This window comes from Carassius auratus, chromosome 44 (assembly GCF_003368295.1).
Source record: "Carassius auratus strain Wakin chromosome 44, ASM336829v1, whole genome shotgun sequence".
NCBI classification, from domain to species: Eukaryota; Metazoa; Chordata; class Actinopteri; order Cypriniformes; family Cyprinidae; genus Carassius; species Carassius auratus.
This window is the reverse complement of record NC_039286.1, coordinates 7,979,819-7,999,792: the sequence shown is the minus strand read 5'-3', so window position 1 is coordinate 7,999,792 and position 19,974 is coordinate 7,979,819. Positions and strand designations below refer to the sequence as shown.

The 19,974-nt window shown below is 37.5% G+C and overlaps 2 protein-coding genes across 10 annotated transcripts; one reads left to right on the top strand and one right to left on the bottom strand.

The window, feature by feature from the left end:
- Positions 1-421: 421 nt before the first annotated feature.
- On the top strand, positions 422-17,448 carry LOC113062353 (tropomyosin alpha-3 chain-like). 9 transcript variants are annotated; one of them, XM_026232155.1, is made up of 10 exons: positions 422-692; positions 1,634-1,759; positions 9,273-9,406; positions 9,510-9,627; positions 9,944-10,014; positions 11,382-11,457; positions 12,814-12,876; positions 13,429-13,498; positions 13,717-13,795; positions 14,580-14,952. In XM_026232155.1, exons 1-10 carry the CDS (start codon positions 579-581, stop codon positions 14,581-14,583), a joined length of 855 nt encoding a protein of 284 aa, XP_026087940.1. In that variant the 5' UTR covers positions 422-578; the 3' UTR covers positions 14,584-14,952. The 9 variants fall into 9 exon arrangements, with proteins under 9 accessions (XP_026087940.1, XP_026087941.1, XP_026087942.1 ...); XM_026232156.1 differs by lacking the exon at positions 11,382-11,457 and adding an exon at positions 10,359-10,434; XM_026232157.1 differs by lacking the exons at positions 13,717-13,795; positions 14,580-14,952 and adding an exon at positions 16,257-17,448.
- Positions 17,228-19,920, bottom strand: LOC113062354 (prostate-associated microseminoprotein-like). Its single transcript, XM_026232164.1, has 4 exons — positions 19,551-19,920; positions 18,602-18,712; positions 18,404-18,512; positions 17,228-18,317 (listed from the first exon to the last, which is right to left on the bottom strand). Exons 1-4 carry the CDS (start codon positions 19,630-19,632, stop codon positions 18,161-18,163), a joined length of 459 nt encoding a protein of 152 aa, XP_026087949.1. The 5' UTR covers positions 19,633-19,920; the 3' UTR covers positions 17,228-18,160.
- Positions 19,921-19,974: the final 54 nt, after the last annotated feature.

Genomic DNA, 19,974 nt, shown 5'->3' with positions numbered 1-19,974 from the left:
GCTGTTACGTGATCATTGTGGCAACTGACGAGCCATAAAGGGAACAGTGCAGCTGAGGATGCAAGCAATGTAACACACACACAAACACACACACCTGTGCCTGTCACAAACACAGTGGCCTTGTCTTATTATAGCCAAACCTCAGCTCTGTCCATTTGCGTCCATTCTTGTCTTTGTCATATCTTCCAGCTCATTCTTACCCAACAGAAGGATCTAGTAGCAGAAGGATGAAAACAACGGATGTATACTGAATTTTAATCATGATAAGGTCCTGAAAATGAACTTTACATCACTACATCATCACTACATCACACCAAACAGGACTTATGACTGTATTAGGTGAGCGATAATGAGTAAGTGGGCGGAGTTTAATAGAAACTGGGCATGGCCTGATGCCCCCAGATATAACTGCCCTCCCACTATCCCTAGCTGAGTTTGGTCTCTCTCCACTTGACTCCCTCTCTCTCTTTCTCTGTCCACGGTCCACGCTTGACCAGCTCCTGTTCCTGAACCGCTAGCTCACCTTCCGCACTGCCTTTCTGTTTCTCGTACCGTGAGCCCTACTCACCGACACCAAGATGGAGGCCGTCAAGAAGAAGATGTTGATGCTCAAGCTGGATAAGGAGAACGCTCTGGATCAGGCAGAACAAGCAGAGACCGACAGGAAAGCAGCAGAGGATAGAAGCAAACAGGTGAGGCGGAGGTCGAAAGGTCAAAGGTTGTGAAAAATAAAACTGATATTGACTTGGGAGTTGGAAAAGCTTTATTTCAGTGCTGTTTAGGAAGAGTTTTTAGTTTGGGGGACCAAATGTTGAATCATTTAAGATGTGGTTTGAATGCTTAAACTTTTTTTAATTGTGGACCAAAGCAGATCTGAATATGAGACAAAGATCTAAGTGATTTTGCAATACATTTATACATTTGTACATTTGTTAAAAGGCACAGTCCACCCAAAAAATTTAATTGCGTCATTATTTTCTCCCCTCTTGTTGTTCTAAACTTTCTTTCAAACAAACAGTTTCAGGTCCAATTGACTTCCATAGTATTTTTGAGATCCAAAACCACAGAAGTGGTTCTTGTTCTTGTTTTCTCTAGCACAAAGTTGTGCATGAGGCGCAGTCAACGATGCTAGAAGTTTCACTTTTGATTGAACTAACCATTTAAGAATATGATGCACCTGGTCAGTGATGACAACTATCCAAAGACCCCTCTTAGAAAAAAGGCACCCACCAGAAAGGCTTGATATCAGAAGACTAGATACTGAACACTAACAGTTGCGAGGATGTGATCTGCCACTGAAAGAATGCAGGGCAGATAAACAGTCTTAGCAAGAGATGGAGAAGGGAGGTACGGATAAGGCTGAGGATGTGTGAAAGTCACCTATAACTGTTTTTTATATTAACACAAGGTATAGCTTTGGTAAGCAGCATATCTTAACTCATCACCAGAAGAAAGTGGGCAAAAAAATCTCTGGAAAGTGTTGCTTTGTGCCAACTTGAGTTAGAAGTGATGGGGGCACGAGGGTATGTGTGAAGATGTATTATAGTGGATGATTTCATTCCGATAATATTTCTCTCCCCCCCTCCCTTTTTATCTCCTCTACTCTCGTATTTCCTTTCTTTCTTTCTCCCAGCACGAGGATGAGCTGATTCAGATGCAGAAGAAACTGAAGGGAACTGAAGATGAGTTGGATAAATACTCAGAGGCCCTGAAGGATGCCCAGGAGAAACTGGAGATAGCTGAGAAGAAAGCTGCAGATGTGAGTGACTGACGATCACAAAGCATCCAAACACACAAACACAAATGCAAATCTTAATACTTAATCCCGGAATTCTTGTTGGTCCCACCCCTCCATTCCTCTCATTCTCTCCATTCACTCCTCCACAGCTGACACTGTCAGCCCCCTTTTTTGACTGTTATGTCAACTAGCCACAAACTTATTTCTACCCTTAAATGTTTCCATCATGTTATCTAAAATGCCTTGTCAAAGTTTTTTTCAACATTTTCACAATCTTTTTAGAGGCAGCATAAATGCAGTGTAATAACTGGCCTAAGTATATGAATAATGTGTATCTTTTGTCATACAGTATGAGCAATCAGGTTTAAGTTTTACAGTTAGGCTTTATGTGTTTGATTCACTAAAAATAATCATCACATTAGAGTCATTCGTTTGAGAATTATAGCATATACAATGGTCGCGCTGCATAATGTTCATACATTCACTACAAAACCGTTTCAGGAGAATCATTCTTACAGAGTCAGACCACACTGGTTGGCCTACATGCTTTCGATTCACTAAAAAGAATCAGCTCGAAAGAGTCATTTGTTTAAGAATCAGACATGCATTGCGGTCTGGAATTAAACCACACCATGCTGGTTACGTCTGGTTTCTCCCAAGGTTTTTTCTCCAGTAATGTCACCGAGGGGGATCAATTGGTTCCTTAACACTGACTCCTTTGGTTTGCTTAGTTGGGGACACAATTTCTGGCAACATTGTTGACTGGACAGACAAAGTTGGAAGAGAACTGAGCTGAGATGGACAATGACATTACTGAATCAACAATCCACCACATGAGGTGATACTGTGCATACTGTATATACTCTTGCCTGCAGGCCTCAGTGAGAAAATCACTACCTTGAGACTGCTGATTTAGCAATAGACCTAGAATAGAGGAACACAATGGAAAAATAAGAAAGAATCTTCCAGGCATGAACAGACTTCAACAGAACAGACTAAAGGTGTAATGCTTTGTGAGTCTTGTGTTTTAATATTCTTCTTGGATAGTTATGTTTGGAGTGTTTTTGAAAAATAATAGCTTTTATCTCTATCATTTTTCAACATGGACTTTAAAATCGAAAATTATTTGCTAATGCTTTCATATACATCTCTTATGCAACTCAAGAACTGATCCATTTGAAATAGGCAAAAGACACTTCATTGTTAATCGCCATTGAAAAAGACTGGACTCTCAACGCTCACACCATGTCTGTCTGTTGCCTGACATCCCTTTGTTCTGGGCTCCAGATATAGCAGGCACACCTGTTGTCATACAGTTCGACATTCAGATGGACTAAATACCATAGGCTTTGAAGTGTGTGTGTGTGTCTGTCTTAAATGAAACTAAATTAGTCTGATGGGATTTTAGGTTTTAGTTTCTAGACCAGCTGAACACCAGCTTAACAGCTGTGAGATCATCTCTGACATTACAGAGATAGGGAGACAGTACTGTAATGTGAGGAGGATTTATTGAATCTGGCAACCCATAATCAGACAAGCAGCATGAGGACAGTAGCTTCAAACAAAGGGTGAGTGTGGGTTGCTCCTTTACAACTGTCATTTCGAAATCTATTTTCATCCGAACCTTGAGTCAAAACTTCACCACCAAGCTATTACTTACCTTGCTACCCCACACAGTTAAAAAGAGTAGGATTTAGAGTACAATTAGTCATCATCCTACAGTGCAAACTTGATAGACAGACCGACCAGACACAGTGATCTGGTTTGAATCCCGGGGGTGGATTCTTTAAATAGAGCTCTGAGCAAGCGGCCTAACAGTGTCAAGAGCAGTCATAGTGAAAATGTGAGAGGTTGAGGATAGATACAACCTTTGCTCATAAATGTATACATACAGTACATCCATAAATGTAAAAATAGCATGAACACTGTCACAGTTCCTTGAGTTTTTCAAATGCTTGATGAAATATGTGTACAGCTGCTGCGGGAGGGTGAGGGGGTCTTACCATATTGATGTAAGTGAGCATGCGTTTATGTGAGAGTGTCTTGAGGTCAGAATGTCAAACCATGAATCTCGTCACCTATGACCTAAAGCATCAACAGGCCATTAGAGACATAAGCTTTAGTTTCTCATCAGCTCAGATCTCTGCTGTCGAAAAGAGTTAAAATGCTCAGTTTAGTCTCTGTTACTTCTTGTCTCTTATCACAGTTAGATTTTATACATACAGTACAGACCAAACAAAAGTCTGGAAACATTACTATTTTTAATTCTGCTCATCAAGCCTGCATTTATTTGATCAAAAATACAGAAAAAAAATAATATTGTGATATATTATTACAATTTAAAATAATTGTTTTTAAATTTATTATACTTTAAATTATCATTTATTTCTGTCATGCAGAGCTGAATTTTTAGGATCATTATCACATGATCCTTTAGAAATCATTCTAATATGATGATTCATTATCAAAGTTGGAAACAGTTCTGCTGCTTAATATTTTTTCAGAGCATGTGATACTTTTTTAGGATACTCTGATGAATAAAAAGTAAAAAAATAAAATAAATATATAAATATTTTGTAATAAAAATATACACTACTGGTCAATAATTTGGGGTCAGTAATTTTTTTCTCTTCCTTTTTTTTTAATAAAATCAATACTTTTATTCAGCAAGGATGTGTTAAATTGATATAAATTTGAAAGAAAATATATTATTAGAATATATATTATTAGATTTTTTTTTAATAAATGCAGTTCTTTTTAACCTTTTATTCATCAAATATATTAGACAGCAAAACTGTTTCCAACACTTATAATAAATCAGAATATTAGAATGATTTCTAACTGATCATGTGATAGACTGGATGTTACATGTGACACTGAAGGCTGGAGTAATGATGCTGAAAATTCAGCTTTGCATCACAGGAAAATTTTTTTTTTTTTTTAAGTATATTCAAATAGAAAACTATTATTTTAAGTTGTAATCATATTTCACAATATTACTGTTTTTTTCTGTATTTTTGATCAAATTAATGCAGGCTTGATGAGCAGAAGAAACTTCTTTCAAAAACATTAAAAATAGTAATGTTTCCAAACTTTTGGTCAGTACTGTACATACATCCATACATATACATAAATATATATATATATATATATATATATATATATATATATATATATATATATATATATATATATATATATATATATATATATATATATATACAGAAAATGAAAAGCAAGCTGAAAAAGTAGAAAATTATTTTATAGGTGGGGCTTTATGTTGTGACAATCTAGATCATCTGGCGCCATCATCTGGTGAGATGGTGGCAACGTATGATGTAAGTCTAAAGTTACAAATGGAGTTTGAAAATTGTTCCACAGCAGTGAAGGGAGGGTGAAACAGGAAATGATGATGCAACATGATTTTGCAGTGCTCGTCTACAACAGAATGATTCAGGATCAGTCAACATTCCTTTACCTTTAACATTGTTCTGAGGCTAAACCGTTAAGATCCGTCAATATTAAAAGTCTTAGTAGAATGAATTACAAAATGAACATATAAAAGCATAGCCTTGGGTTTCCTTTGAACAGTGTTCAGGACATAGTGTACGGATACTAGAAAGATTGCACAGACAGCATTACTATAGTCTTGTTCGGTTTTGCCCAGGCCTGTGAATTCAGCTTGTTTTATGACCTCATGTAATCCTGTGGGTAAATTATATAATAGAATCTCTCAGTAGACTTAAATCCAAATCACAATGTCAGACTACTTCATTTAAAGGAAATATACAATTACACATTGTTTAAATCTCTCAATTTCATAGGTGTTCCTTGAAGGTCATTTAAAAAATGAAATCATTTTAGCTATAACACAACTCAACACAACATAATCTATAGAGAATAACTATGGCAGACTAGAGATCGACAAACATTTTTACTACCAATAGTGATTATTTTTGTATATTTATGTTGTGGCCTTCTTACACCCAAGTTGAAACATGAAAATATATGACTGTGTTTTTGTCATTACTCAGACTGCAATAAGAAACTGAATCAGGGTTTGTTTGTTCAGAAGCACAGGAACTTCCTGTGACACCATCAATGGAATTACACGTAACGACAAGTAAAGGATTTGTGACACTCCTTGTTCTCATTTACAGCCTGAATATGCCAGACTTAATTCAGTGGATGGTGGTTCTGAAGGATTACAAATGACGCATGAGACCAAAACACATCATTTTCATTGTTAAAAAGCATCAAAATGTAATAATGTATAATTTAATAATGATATGCATACCACCTGATTGTGTTGACATTGATTTGCAGTTGTGGCCATTTTGGCTCGCTTAGATTGATTTATGGATATGTAATATTCAGTAATCACAGATTTGATTGTATGGACAACTATACACAGTTATAGAACTGCATCAAGTTGAGTGAATAATGACAATGCCGTTTTAAAAGTGTATATTTATATGTATAAAAAATATATTTTTAAAGAGATTTTAAGCATTGTAATAGAATTTAAATCATGTTAAGTTGTCACCCTAGTGGGCCCGGCCCTCTGTGAATAAGAACAAAACAATCATGGCAAAATTATGGATCGATAAGATTATTTGAAATATATGCTATGAAGAAAAAGATAATTATTCATATATTATGATAAAGTATAGGCTACTTGTACAAAAAAAGAGGAAAGAACAGAGAAAAAAATGTCATGGATCCCATGAACTGAACTCAAAATTCCTAGCATCCTAACGATCACAAAAGCAAAAGTTTCCCACTGATCTAGGAGCACATTCCTGGATTTTAAGGAGTGGCTTGGAATGCCAATGATTTATTTGTTCTACGTCATGTACCTGGACACGTGTAAAACAAGGGTGGCTCTTCCGTAAGAATCAAGCAGGTCATACAAAAAAAAAACCTCTACTGACCGGAGATCAACCGTAAACGCGTTCTGTTGGGACTTGACTCTGCGCTGCCGCTGATCCGGGATCAGTTAACCACATTCTCGCTTCTATAATCGTTGGGGACTGGGTGGGGTATCCGGAAGTGAGCCGAAAAAAGAAAGAGTTTAGGCAACTGAGCAAATTGGGGTTAAAGAAAGCAAGGGGAGGGGAAGAAAGACTTCATGACATTAAAACTCATTCATTAATTCGAATGAGAGACCGAACGCCTGCTCGAACATAAAAACGGTTTGCCACGTCCTTGCTCGCGCTTGATTCAACTTTCAAAACCTCCTGGCCGAGTTTTTCTTTTTACAGACACTATTATTTGTATCTAATAAAATTTAAGGAAGCCTCGGTCCAATCAAAGAGACAGGCGCGTGAAACATCTGATCCTCGCGTTACTTCACTCGCTCTGGGTTTGACTTGTTGGCGGGGCGTTGGTGCCTTGGACTTTTTTTTTTTCCTCTTCTCTCCTTCTGTCCTTCGCGGCTCGGTCCACTACGCTGCTCGAGAGGAATCTGATTTATTCGATCACACTACTCCTAAAACCAACACATTAAAATGGCCGGATCCAACAGCATCGATGCAGTGAAGAGAAAGATCAAAGTTTTACAACAGCAGGCAGATGAGGCAGAAGAAAGAGCCGAGATTTTGCAGAGACAAGTCGAAGAGGAGAAGCGTGCCAGGGAGCAGGTAAGTGTATCAATGTATCCACAGCGATACTTGTATTCACGCAAAACCATCTCATTTCTCGATACAGTCGATAGGTTGTATCATATGCATTTCTGTGGAGGTCGTGTGTTTTTACTGTTAGATGGTTATTGCTTAACCTACAAGCTAATGCGCAAACTGGCTCATCTTCATTTAAGATTTTCATTTGGACCCGCGTGCATAGTTCATAAAAGAAACCCAAGACCCAGAGCGAGATATATTGTTGTATATAGATAAAGAAACCAGTCGATGGCATGTTACTTTTTGTGCTTAGAAGTGCTAACCTCAAGATGGGTTTTAGCTCATCCTTCTAGTCTCACATTGTTTGCTGGATTTTTTTTGCGAGTGAGGCCTAAAGGAAGTAACAAAATAGATTCCGCTGAATAACTCGTGCTTGAATATTTCTTTAGAGAATCTTTCATTTGTGTAATTTTGTGCCCAAATAGGTAGTGCTTTTCGCGTCATTGGTTCGTTATCGTTCGAGCACGATAACATCTGGGTCATCAGGTGCTCATTCGGCACTTTGAGCTGTTCACGCATGTCACTTGGGCTTTTAGCAGCCTATAATAACCTTTGGAAACTTTCGTGAATTTTAACTGAGTTAGACACTCGTCTGGGTGTTTTTTTTTTTTTTTTTTGCTTTAAGTCTTATCACTCAACCATGCCTTCCGTCGTCTCATTGGCATTGCGTGAGATGAACTCACCCCGCAGACTTTAGATTCCTCAGTCCTTATTAGGAGCGAAACTCCAATGTTGGTTAGCGGTGTCGTCACATCCGGAAGCCGTGCACGAGCGCTGTTTCTCAACTGACTGGGCGCGGGCCGCGCGGGTGTTGACCTGTTTTTACGCTTCGTGCCCACCGAGTAAAACTTGTCAGTGGTCTTAGACAGTTGTTTTTACTGTATTACCCACGTAAATCTTCAGTATTGTTAAAAATGTGACTTTTTATTTCAATAAACTTACAGATGTGCCCCTCCTTATTCAGTTGTACTTATGAATGAAAGGCACGATCGCAAAAACTACCTCAGGATTTGTAGCTTCTGACACAAGTTATTTTAGACATTCTGTTAGACTGAAAATTGTGTGATTCCTCTTGAAATAATTTCAGAATCTTGAAAGATTCTGACATCTGTTTGAAAGAGTCTAGGTACATATTAACTAGATAAGGCTAGGGCCCCAAGAGCCCATTCCTATGTTGTTTTTGGTTGTTATATGGTTGCTAGGGTGTAGTATCTGGTTGCTAGGGCGTGGCTAGAAAGTTTTTACGGTGTTGTGAATGACTGCCTGCTATCAGAGTCAAAAAAATCCCACTACTAAGTCTCTACAATATTGTGATCCAGAGATATCAATTTCCTTTATGTCTGAGGGTTTTTTGCCTGTTTTTTTGTCAACTGGGTGAACATCAGAAAGTCACAGCACGCCTTTCTTCAGTAGGCAACATTTGAGGCATAATTAACGTCCATAACTCAAAAAGTGTGACATGATCCATGCTGAAATTTGGTTTTGAACAATGATTTGAATAATCCCTTTCCTTAGTCAGAGCATTATTAATACTAATGCCTTGCTTAAAAAAAAAAACTAGTCACTGAGTACACTCACTTATTAAAAAGTAATTGCCCATTGCAAACATAGTGGTGCCACTCTGCTCAAGCAGAAGTTCCCAAATGATTCCACCACATGAAGTTTTTCCATTGTCTTATTGGTTTCAGTTTCCAGTTTTGACTCCATGTTTGTCGTCTTGGCTTTTCAAAATTATCAGTGTTTTACCAACTTCATGTTCCTTCCTTATCTCATCACTTCATGCTCCCTTGAAATTCAGTGGAATATTGTATCAGCACTAATCTCCTGTTATTTTTTTCATGTTTGCCTTGTAGGCTGAAGCAGAGGTGGCCTCTCTGAACAGGCGTATCCAGCTCGTGGAGGAAGAGTTGGATCGTGCTCAGGAGAGACTGGCCACAGCCCTGCAGAAGCTGGAGGAAGCTGAGAAGGCCGCAGATGAGAGCGAGAGGTTTGTTCGCCTAGTCAGACAGGGATACGTGTTCAGAGAGATGCTCATTCATCCCACCCTAACTTGCCCTACTTCTGTTCAATTCAATCTCTCTGTGGAATAGAGGGATGAAGGTGATTGAGAACAGGGCTCTGAAGGATGAGGAGAAGATGGAGCTCCAGGAGATCCAACTCAAGGAGGCCAAGCACATTGCTGAGGAGGCCGACCGCAAATATGAGGAGGTAATTTAACCAGCGCTATTTCAGTATTATTTATATAGTATTGTAATATTTATCTTTATTTTGAAATAAGCTTGTATTATTGTATTTTTTATTGCTCAAAATCTAATAATTATTTTTGTTTATTTAAGCTTCAAATCAGTTCCAGAATTCTTTTATTTTTGATGGTTGTACCTTTAGTTATCAATAGCAGTGATTTTAACCACACCATTTTGCACAAAGCTTGCTCTCATGTTGTATAAACATGTTTTCTAAGTACAGATCATTTAATAAAATGTAAAATAATGTCTTGACTGGAAAGTATTGATGTGTGTTACAGGTGGCACGTAAGCTGGTGATTGTTGAGGGAGAGTTGGAGCGCACAGAGGAAAGAGCCGAGCTTGCTGAGAGGTTAATTCAAAATATACATACACTTAATCAAACACATTTACTTTGAATACAGACCACGCATTGTCCTCTTGAGCTCATTTTTTTCTTAGCGTGTCCATTTAGTCTTATTAAAACTCAAATTCATTGTTCTCTCTGCGTGAGGAAATGGCTCATTTTGCATGCTCTATCATAACCATAATACTCCTTTGTGTGTGTGTGTGTGAGAGAGAGAGATAGAGAGTGTGTGTGTGTGATTTCATGGCCTTGACTCAATCTTAAATTCATGTGTCCCTTCGCTTCTCATTTGTGTTTGGGCATGTGACCTTTAACCTGACATACCTTCCCCTCCCCACTCAAACTAACAGCAATGCCAAGCGGTTGGAGGAAGAGCTGAGAGGTTTTGACCAGTCACTGAAGAGTCTGCAGGCCTCAGAAGACAAGGTATATATGCTGGTTGCAAAATTCTGTCTATATGTCGGACGTTATGTGTTTGTTGGAGATGTGGGATGTACAGACAAACAATTGGGAGAATGCCGTTTTCTAGCTGGATCTGGATTTTGGTACCTGAGTGAAAGTGAGCAAGTGAATGGGCAAGGAAAAAGAAAAGCGCATAAAACAGGACTCCTCCTTCCAGCACTGGTCGTTTTTAATCTACCTGGTTTATCTTTCCACCCTATCCCTTCATCTTTCCACCTTCCTTCCATTCATCCAACCATCTGCTTCCAGATATCATCCTTTCGTAAACCGCATGAGTCGTGTTTACTTGAAAGTGGCATGATGTGCATGTTTGTGTAACGCATTTTTGTGTCTCGTCTGCTTAAAGCCTAAGCGTTCATGTTCATGTTCCACAACAAGCTGCTTAGGACAGCTCATGAGAGCTTTCAATTTTAAAATCACACTAGTTTTGCTTTCTTGACGCTTAATATCTGCTATGTTGGCATGCGACGACAACATAAATACACTAATTTTATAGTTCTTCCAAAAAATGTCAATTTACTCATGTTGTTCGAAACTCTTATGATTTTATTTCCTCTGAAACTCAATAGATATTTTGCTGATTTTCTTGTTTTATATTACGACATTGAATGCTGACTAGGTCAAAAAATGGGAAAATACCACTAAAGTGTTGAAAACAATGTGCACTTTATTTTGTGTGTGTGTTTTCAGAAGAAAGTGATATTAGTTTTAAATGACATGAGGTCGAGTAAATGTCCGTTTTTATTTTTGAGGGAACTGTCCTTTACAAAACGATCATTCTATTGTTCATGTGTTGAACATCATCTCTATTACTCTGCCACTGCTGCTGGCTTGTCTTCATGTCTTTCCTTTGCCCTGTGCCCCTTTCTTTTCTGCTTCCTCTAAAATCAAAACGGCTGCTCTGTATATAGCAAATGTGCTGAGCTGGAGGAGGAGCTGAAAAATGTCACCAACAATCTTAAGAGTTTGGAGGCCCAGGCTGAGAAGGTAGGGAGTGTGTGTGTGTGTGTGTGTGTGTATGTGTTTCCTTCTGCACGATCTCTGATTGGTTGAAGTGTTCATCCCTTTTTATTAACCCTCAAAGGAACTCTGATTCAATCCCCCACAAATTGCCTTCCAGGCAATCAAATATAGGCTTCCTAATTACCAAACCAGTGATCTAACTGGTCATGTGAGCATAACATGAACACCCTCATTTACATGTGCCCTTTTCCTGGTGTACAACTATATATCATCATCCAAAACAAAAGGCCAAGTATGTCAGCCCAGATTACAGTGGTAGACCATTGCATCAATAAAAAGCTGTAATTGGCCTCAGGGATACAGTGAAGACAAGACCCCCTCTCATTTTCCATGTCCACATCACCATTAGACGAGCTGTTATCCAGCATGCCTGAAGCACTGTTGCGTAATGAAATGAATGAAGTGCCACCATTTTGGTCCCTTACAGAATCAAGCGCAACCGGTCTCGGAAGCCTTTAGACTAATAAAGCAGAAGTGACTCTAATGAATGCAGTGTTGCATGTGACTAGCTTTTGACAGAAACACCCATTCATTTGCATGTGATTCTGTGGCATGCCGTGTGTGTGTGTGTTACAGTACAATAGATTTCTTTTGATGGAATTCTATTATTGGATCTCATTTATTTTCCTAATCAAATCTATTGTTTGTTGCACTTTATGGTTTGCAAAAGTATTGTTTTTGGTTTAACTAGAAATCTACAGAATGTAGAAAGTGTACTACTATCCCCCCAATTCTGTTCCAATAGCAGATTTCAAAGTGGATTTTTAGGCATTTTTATACTCTAGAATATAATTTTGTAAAGCCTGATTCACTTGTAACATACTATTGCCTAAATAATATAGATATAAAATAACAGGCATTTGAGGTATCAGCCATAGCATTAAAATATTACAATAATATTCATTTGCATCAGAATTCTGTCTGTTTTTCCCTTTCTATTTTACCTGGTGTTCTGTTGCTGTTGCGGCTGCATTCCTGCACACATGTCCCGATCTGTTTAAAGTTCTGGCAGCTCGCAGCAGCAATCTTAGCCATCGTGTCACAAGCCTTGCACAACAGCAGCAGGCCAGGACGCAGCCAGCCTGCATAGAAACTGAGAAAAAGAGGTGGAAGACATGCCTCATTATGATGTCAAAAACATAGACAGCTGCGCTACTTTTCACATCAAGAGCTGTTGTAGAAACATGTCAGCATTAAAGTGTCATCGAAGTGAAATCGGTTGTCTGTTTGAAGGGTGTCAAACTCGCAGACGGTGTATGTGTGTGAGTGCTGAGTTGCAAGATTCTCATAAGACCCCACCCCAACTTATTTTCCCTACAGTATTCCCAGAAGGAAGACAAGTATGAGGAAGAGATCAAGATCCTCACTGATAAGCTGAAGGAGGTGAGAAGATTTCACGTTAGGGCTGCTAGTCTTGATGTTAACTTGTGCATTAAATGTATATAGTTTCTTCCATTTGTGCTCATTCTGTTCAGTGACTGGTGAGACTAGCTGAAACCCTTTTATATGCGCCAGCACAGATTTCCACATGCAGTGCGCAGTCTGCACACACAACATAATCATGTATCAATAAAAGGAGAAATCAGTTACTAGGACTTCCTCATGTTTAATCACTTTGATTGAAAACATCCGTTCCATTTACAGTTAGGCAGTTAGCAGATCCAAAGTGAAGAGGAACAAAAGCAAGTCAAGGAGCTAACAATATTTGTAATATACAATACACTTGTTATAAACCTGGAAATGTTATAACCAATTTAGCCACTGTTCTCCATTATGAAATGTAACATTTGAAATTTTTTAGATAAGTTAGTTTAAATATCATTAGGTTTATTTGTGATTTACAAATTGATTTTAATTATTTTTATTAATGTTGAGTAACCTTTTCAGGTTTATTTTAACTTATGCCGAGTTTGATCACATGTCTTCCTCTTCTAGGCTGAGACCCGTGCTGAGTTTGCCGAGAGGTCTGTGGCCAAACTGGAGAAAACCATTGATGATTTGGAAGGTATGATTGTCATTCTCTTTAACACGTTTTCCTTCCATTAGCTTCCATATTCTATTCATAGCATTATTTTCCTGTCCTTTTCCTGTCTGCTTTGACATTTTTATTCTTTATTTGCTGTTTTTCTTCCTTTCTCCTTTTATCTTTCCTTCATACTCTTTCCTTATCTGACTTTTTCCTTCCTCTATGCTTTGTCTTTTTTTCCTTGTGTGTGTGAACAGATGAGCTTTACTCTCAGAAACTCAAGTATAAGGCCATTAGTGAGGAGCTGGATCATGCCCTCAACGACATGACTTCTATGTAAATACAGGCTTGTGCATGTGTGTGAAGCTCTACTTACGGTTTGCTGTTGCTAGGTCCGCTGAGATTTGCCGCTGTGGTGGATTTTGAGTCTCGTGACTGAATTGGTTATCTAACCTTGAGCTTCATAACCTCTGATTGTATACTTTTGCTATACAGTATAAAGCTCAGTCGCAAGGAGTTAATAGTTGACAGGAGCCGTCGTTTCAGTTTTATTTTTATTTTTTAACCGCTTTGCGTCTGTGTGAATAATGTCGTGACTTGGGCAATTACTGTAGTGTGATTCTAACTTATATGCACCTGTCAAGTAACTAATATGCTAACAGCATTAAATGGTTTCTTATTTGCCTACAGATAAAGGGGACATTTTCTACCCTTCATTAACAGGCTGATCTGTTTTTGCAGTGCCTTAAGAGTTTAAGAGAAGCAGTACCAATTCCTTTCTAAATATAGAATAGTGTGGATCTGCAAATGTGGGTGGTCGTATGTTAATTAATTTCTCTAATAGTTCTGACCTCCTAACCATACAGCATTACGAGTGGCCCATTTTATAGCTTGCTTTCTATAAATAGGCGTTTTGGGTTGTGGGAGAATTAAATGAAGAAAGAAACCCTGTTTGTCCTTTTTTAAGGTTCATGTTAATAATAGTAAGGAATTTTAACCTAAAATTGGTGTTTTCAGGGGTTGTTTGTTCTTGCATGCATGTTTAACGCTTGCATGTTCGGTTTGCTCATTCAGAAATGATGACATTTTGTCGGTGTTTACCATTGGTGTCTATTTACAGATAAAGAGTTTCTGGACTGTTCTGCGGCTGACTGTTACTTCAAGAAATCCTTCTTCGTCTTCTCTGACTGTCCATATATGCTGCTTGCTTCTTCTTCGATCCCCTTTTCATGTATTTTTTCTATGTGCTTGTGTCTGTAGTTTCAGTTTCTCCATTTAAGCCCTGTTCTGTTTCTGCTTTCTTTGAATTTCTGTTCTTTTAGATGTTCATTATCTGCCCCAACATCTTCCTCTTATCTGGATCAGAGTGTATTCAGAGACTTGTGTTCTTCGTTTATCCCTTTGTTTTAGTCTCTGTTGTGACCTTGATGTATTTTTCATGCCTTGTGTCCATGTTTATTGAAGGAAAAAAAGCTCTACTCTTTTTGAATGTCTGCTTGTCTCTCTTTATTACAGTGGGCTGGTGTTGGGCAACTAGGAATTTACTAATTTGAGTACACATGAATATCTTGTGGTTGAAAGATAAAAGCTTGGCTAAGTTTTCAATCACTAATTGTAATTAAACGCGAGTTCAAGCTTTGGCTAAGATTATCACTTGTGTATAAGGCTGAAATAAAACAAAAAGGCCTCTAAAAGTTAGGATTTTAATGCTTACCAAAGGGCAAAATATCTTGGCCAACTAGAGGAAGTTTAACAATCTTAAAACAGTTATGCTTTATTTTTAATACATAACACTTTATAATGATGGTTTCCCTTATTTAAGACCTAATAAGGTTTTACACAAAGTAGTGTTAAATACAATCAGTTGTTGAAGTTGTAAAAATCAGAAATTCATGTTCCTTTTGAAAGTCTGCCCCCCTTTTTAAAACTAAAACTAAAGACAGGCTTGGAAAGTAGATATAGGGGTTGTTATAGATTATAGATGGTAGGGGGCAGGCAACTCTTCTTTAGGCTAGAAACATTGATTCTTACTGGCCACTCAAATCTGTTTCGCTTTTCCAAAAAGGAACGTTTCCATTTAGAAATGGAAGCTGGTTGCCAAAATGTGAGAAGTTCATCAGCTGAGCAACTGCAAAGTGATTGTTTTATTGGGGGATGTAATGAATAAACGTTTAAGGAAGATCTTAGCTATTCACTAAAACAGCTGCCTTTTCAAGTCCTTGTCTTTCTAAAGTCTCAACAGATGGCCTGATGCCATAGAACAAAAGTAAAAGTCTGTAGTTCAGCTGCAAGCTCTCTGAAACTTGGTTTATTGTTTAGTTATTTTTACCCCAGTGCTGTGGTTAAAGCAAAGCACTGACATGTCATTGTTGCGTAATTGTAACACTGGGGGATACAAAGCCAACATATTTGAATTGAATGTTATCTGCAGTATCTGTCACCCATACATTTGAGTGGTTTCACGAGTAATATTTATTAAAGCTGAATTGTAATTCAAATATAATGCTGACGCAGAGGATTTGTAGTGGTAGCTTAACATTGTATCAGAATGTATCCATTTGCATTTTAGTCTCCAAAGGATTTTTAAAAAGGAGTTTACAACCTAATATGGTTGCTTTGGAAAACCATCTATACTGGTTCTTCAAGGAACCTAGGAAGTCTTAACTTTAGACCTTGTAGCCAAATCAAAAGTCTATATTATTATAAAAACCACACAAAGTGTTGAATTGCAATATGATCTTGAGGTTTATTTAATTTTTTGCTGTCCTTCTGGGATTTTTTTTTTTCTTCATTGCAGAGAAACTGAGAAGTGCTAAAGAGGAGAACGTCAAGATCCATGCCACTCTGGACCAGACCCTGAGCGAGCTCAATAGTTTCTAAGGAAGACCTGGAGCAGGAAAAAAAACGTCCTCTTCCCTTCCTGACACCCTCATCTCATTTTGGTTTCTTTGTCTCTGCGCACCTGATTCTTCTGTTTTTCTGATCCCTTTTCTTTCTTTATCTGCTGGAGGATGGGCTCACCAAGCCAACCAGTAAAAATGCGGTGCCTCTCGGTGCTTCAAAAGTACTTCAATCTTTCTAGAACATTTAAGCTTCACTGCTCATCTCCTCAGAAAATCCCAAGTGGTTTCAGGAACAATCTACTATGGTATTCCTAAAGTGTCAAATGTTAAATGCTAGCCATATGGTAGCACGTTGGTCTTTGACCATCAGCCAAAACTCTCAATGATTTTTCATTTTACTTAAAGCTGATTTACTTAACATTTTGTATCAGTATCAGCTTGGCTTTAGATTCTTCTTTTTTTTTTCCCTGTTGGTCATGTGACAGGATGTTTTTGCTGGTCTTGTTGATGCCTGATCCACTGCTCCTCTTCACACTCTTCTTCCTGCACAAGTTTCTGCTGCTTGTTTGTCGGTGTCACAGGTTTTGGGACCAAAACCACATCATGTGGTCTGTAACAGTATGCACAACCATGCGAGGAACTTTTTGTTTTTTTATTATTAAAAGCATTTGCTTCCATTTGGAGTTTTTGAGTAATATATGTATTCTTTGATGGGTTTAATCCCCTGCGTTTTAACACACAACTTTACTTTTGCAAACCACTATTTGAAATCCTGCACTGCTATGGGCTTATGGTGGCAGAGGAGCCCAAGTCATGGTTTCTTCAGGTGGCATGCCTTGTTATTTTCAGTTAGTTTTAATTGCTTTAAAGAGCCATATTCTACCCAGGGAAGAAAGGTTGAAGATTATGATATACATTATTATTATTTTTTTTGCGAGTTCAAAGCAGTGGCACTGCCAAATTTGAAAGGTCCAAAAGCCGTGCAGATCTAAATCTGTATTATGAACACAGTAAATGGGAGCGAAATGTAACACTTAATAGTATACAGATTAAAAGGGGTGAACACGTAGTTTTAACTGGAAAAAAGCCCACAATGATGTGTAATCACTTGTTACTGTCTGTTTCTTGTGTAATGATACTTAATTTTTTTTTTTTTTAAATAAAGACCATGATTTTTACTGTCACTGAACCAGTGTTTCTCAGGATCGAAGTCTCTTCTGGTTTTCTTGCACATTCAGATGGTTATTGCCATTTTATAAAAAAATTATCTGTAGTGTGAATACTAGAAACCGAAAAATGCACTTTCCAACGGTCACTGATATTTATTTAGAGACAAAAATACCAGTTTTGAGATGGGCATCAGTACGGTTTGTTCATTGCTGGAAAAAAAAATGTAATGTCACCTTTTAGTTTTAAGTCATGATATACATAAAATGATTTAAATTATTTTAAAATGACATTTTTAGAATCTTGAAATGCTGAGAAACTTTCTGAAGAGGTTCGGATTATTAGATAATTAAGACCCTTCTGTACTTCAGATTCACTCGTTTTAAATAATATTACTCTACTGTTCAAATGTTTGGGTCAAAACTATTAAGCAGCTCAACTAAAATCTGAAGGATCATGTGACACTGAAGACTGGAGTAAAGGCTGCTGAAATTCAGCTTCGCTATCACCGGAATAACATTTTCTAAATATATTACAATAGAATACAGTTATTTTAAATTATTATTTTAAAAAAACTTTTCAAAAAACAGTAAAATATCGAACAGTGTGTACCTACATGTACATTGTGAAACCTGGTGAAAACGCTGTATATTTGAATAGTGTTTTGCATATGTGAATTCACTAGTGCAGTCTAGAAGAGTGGGTCGTTCTCTGATTTCCACAGGCGGGTTTTCCCCCCAAACAGACAGGGAAGTTTATGGTTGGCCTTCATCACTACAGCAACTGTGCAGGAATCTGGTTTTCTAATGGCCTCGCACCAGGGTGGGAAATCGACTGGCTGCTTTCCACTAGATAACAGTAAAGAGCAAAAAGCTTCAACATCAGCTGCATATAAAGTGCTTATAGTCATGTAGTATGTGCCTCTGAAACTCACTGTTCACAGCAGCCCACTCCAAAAGGCTCGAAACACACACACTGGAAACATTCGTCATTTATCCAGGCCTCCCCGATGTCAAATACACGGCCGTTGTGCTCACAGCTGGCTGAGGCAAAACGGTGCTCATTAACACTTTTAGTCACACATCAAGTTTAGCCCAACAAACTATATATTGTATTGTGTAGTCCACTTTACCTTTTGCGTTGAAGTAACATTCTCCACTACTGGAGACTCCATGACAGAGCTGAAGGACGCTAACCACGCATAACACAGCCTGTAAAACCTTCATTTCGTTTGTCTGAATGTCTAGAAATAAAAATAGAGGTCACCTATAGATTTATTCTCAGTTGTTTGAATTATTGGGTTCAGGTGCCGTGAACCACCAGTGATCTTTTTGTGTTTTTAATTGCATCAAAATAATTATAAGCCATTCGATTTCACCTGATGATAGGATATTTACAATTAGGAGTGATTTTATTCAATATTGCATTATTCAGTGTAATGTAGCTTATAGCTGTGTCTTTGGAATACATCACCAATAGATGTTATGGAAGCCAGATATTGTATAAAACATAGCTATTAACTTCTAATTTTAAGTTTATCTTTTATTGTCACTATAAAGTGATTTTCGAGTCTTAAACTTAGATTATGGTATTTTTATTTGTTTTCATGTGATATGTTTCTTGATTATTTTTATTATTATTATTGTAAAGCACTTCCTACTGCACTCCTTGTACACTGTCAGACAAATGTGCAAAAAATGTACCAGTACAACAGCTTGTCTCTGGGGCAGTACCTTCAGAGGGACATCTTTGTACCCTCTTGACCACTAAACGGAGTGTATTAGTACCTTAGAGTAGTAATAAGTATCCTTTAGGTAGTATTATGTACTTTTATGGTGCTATTATGAAACATAAAAAGTGTTCTTTGGGAATTGTGACAAGCTGTTGTGCCCATAGAAGAACATTTTTTTTACACATTTTTTCTGAGAGTGTATTAAAGGTGCTATAGAAATAAAGTTTATTATTAATAATATTGTTTCACATATTATGCTCTTAATAAAATTCTTTTGAAAGTTGGTTATCATTTTAGCGTCACATCGCTAAAGAGATAATATAAAAAGGAAAACAAATCAGTTTCTCACCTTTCAGGGTTCTTCCTTTTTCCCTCGTCTGGTGATCTCTGTCTGGAAATGTGTTCCTGTGTTCTCCCTGATGCTCTGTCATACAGCAGCTTTATATACCTGCATTTCTCTCATCGCATCTTCACCACTCCCCCACTCTGTCATTTATCTTTATCCTCACTCTTTTCTTTCTTTCTGTGCACACAGAATGTTTTACTGCTGATAAGATGAGTGAACCTAAATTGCATAAATTACTAAGTTTTCCATATTATATTATAATTATATTATGTATTTTTACAACCTTAATTGACAAATGAATTGAGTAAATAGCCTTCAAAAACATTGCATATTTGTATTCATGTAATTTTTTTATTCTATTTTATCATATTAAAACTACATTAGCTTCAGAAACACATCTGTACTCTAAAAAAGTCTTGTTACAATA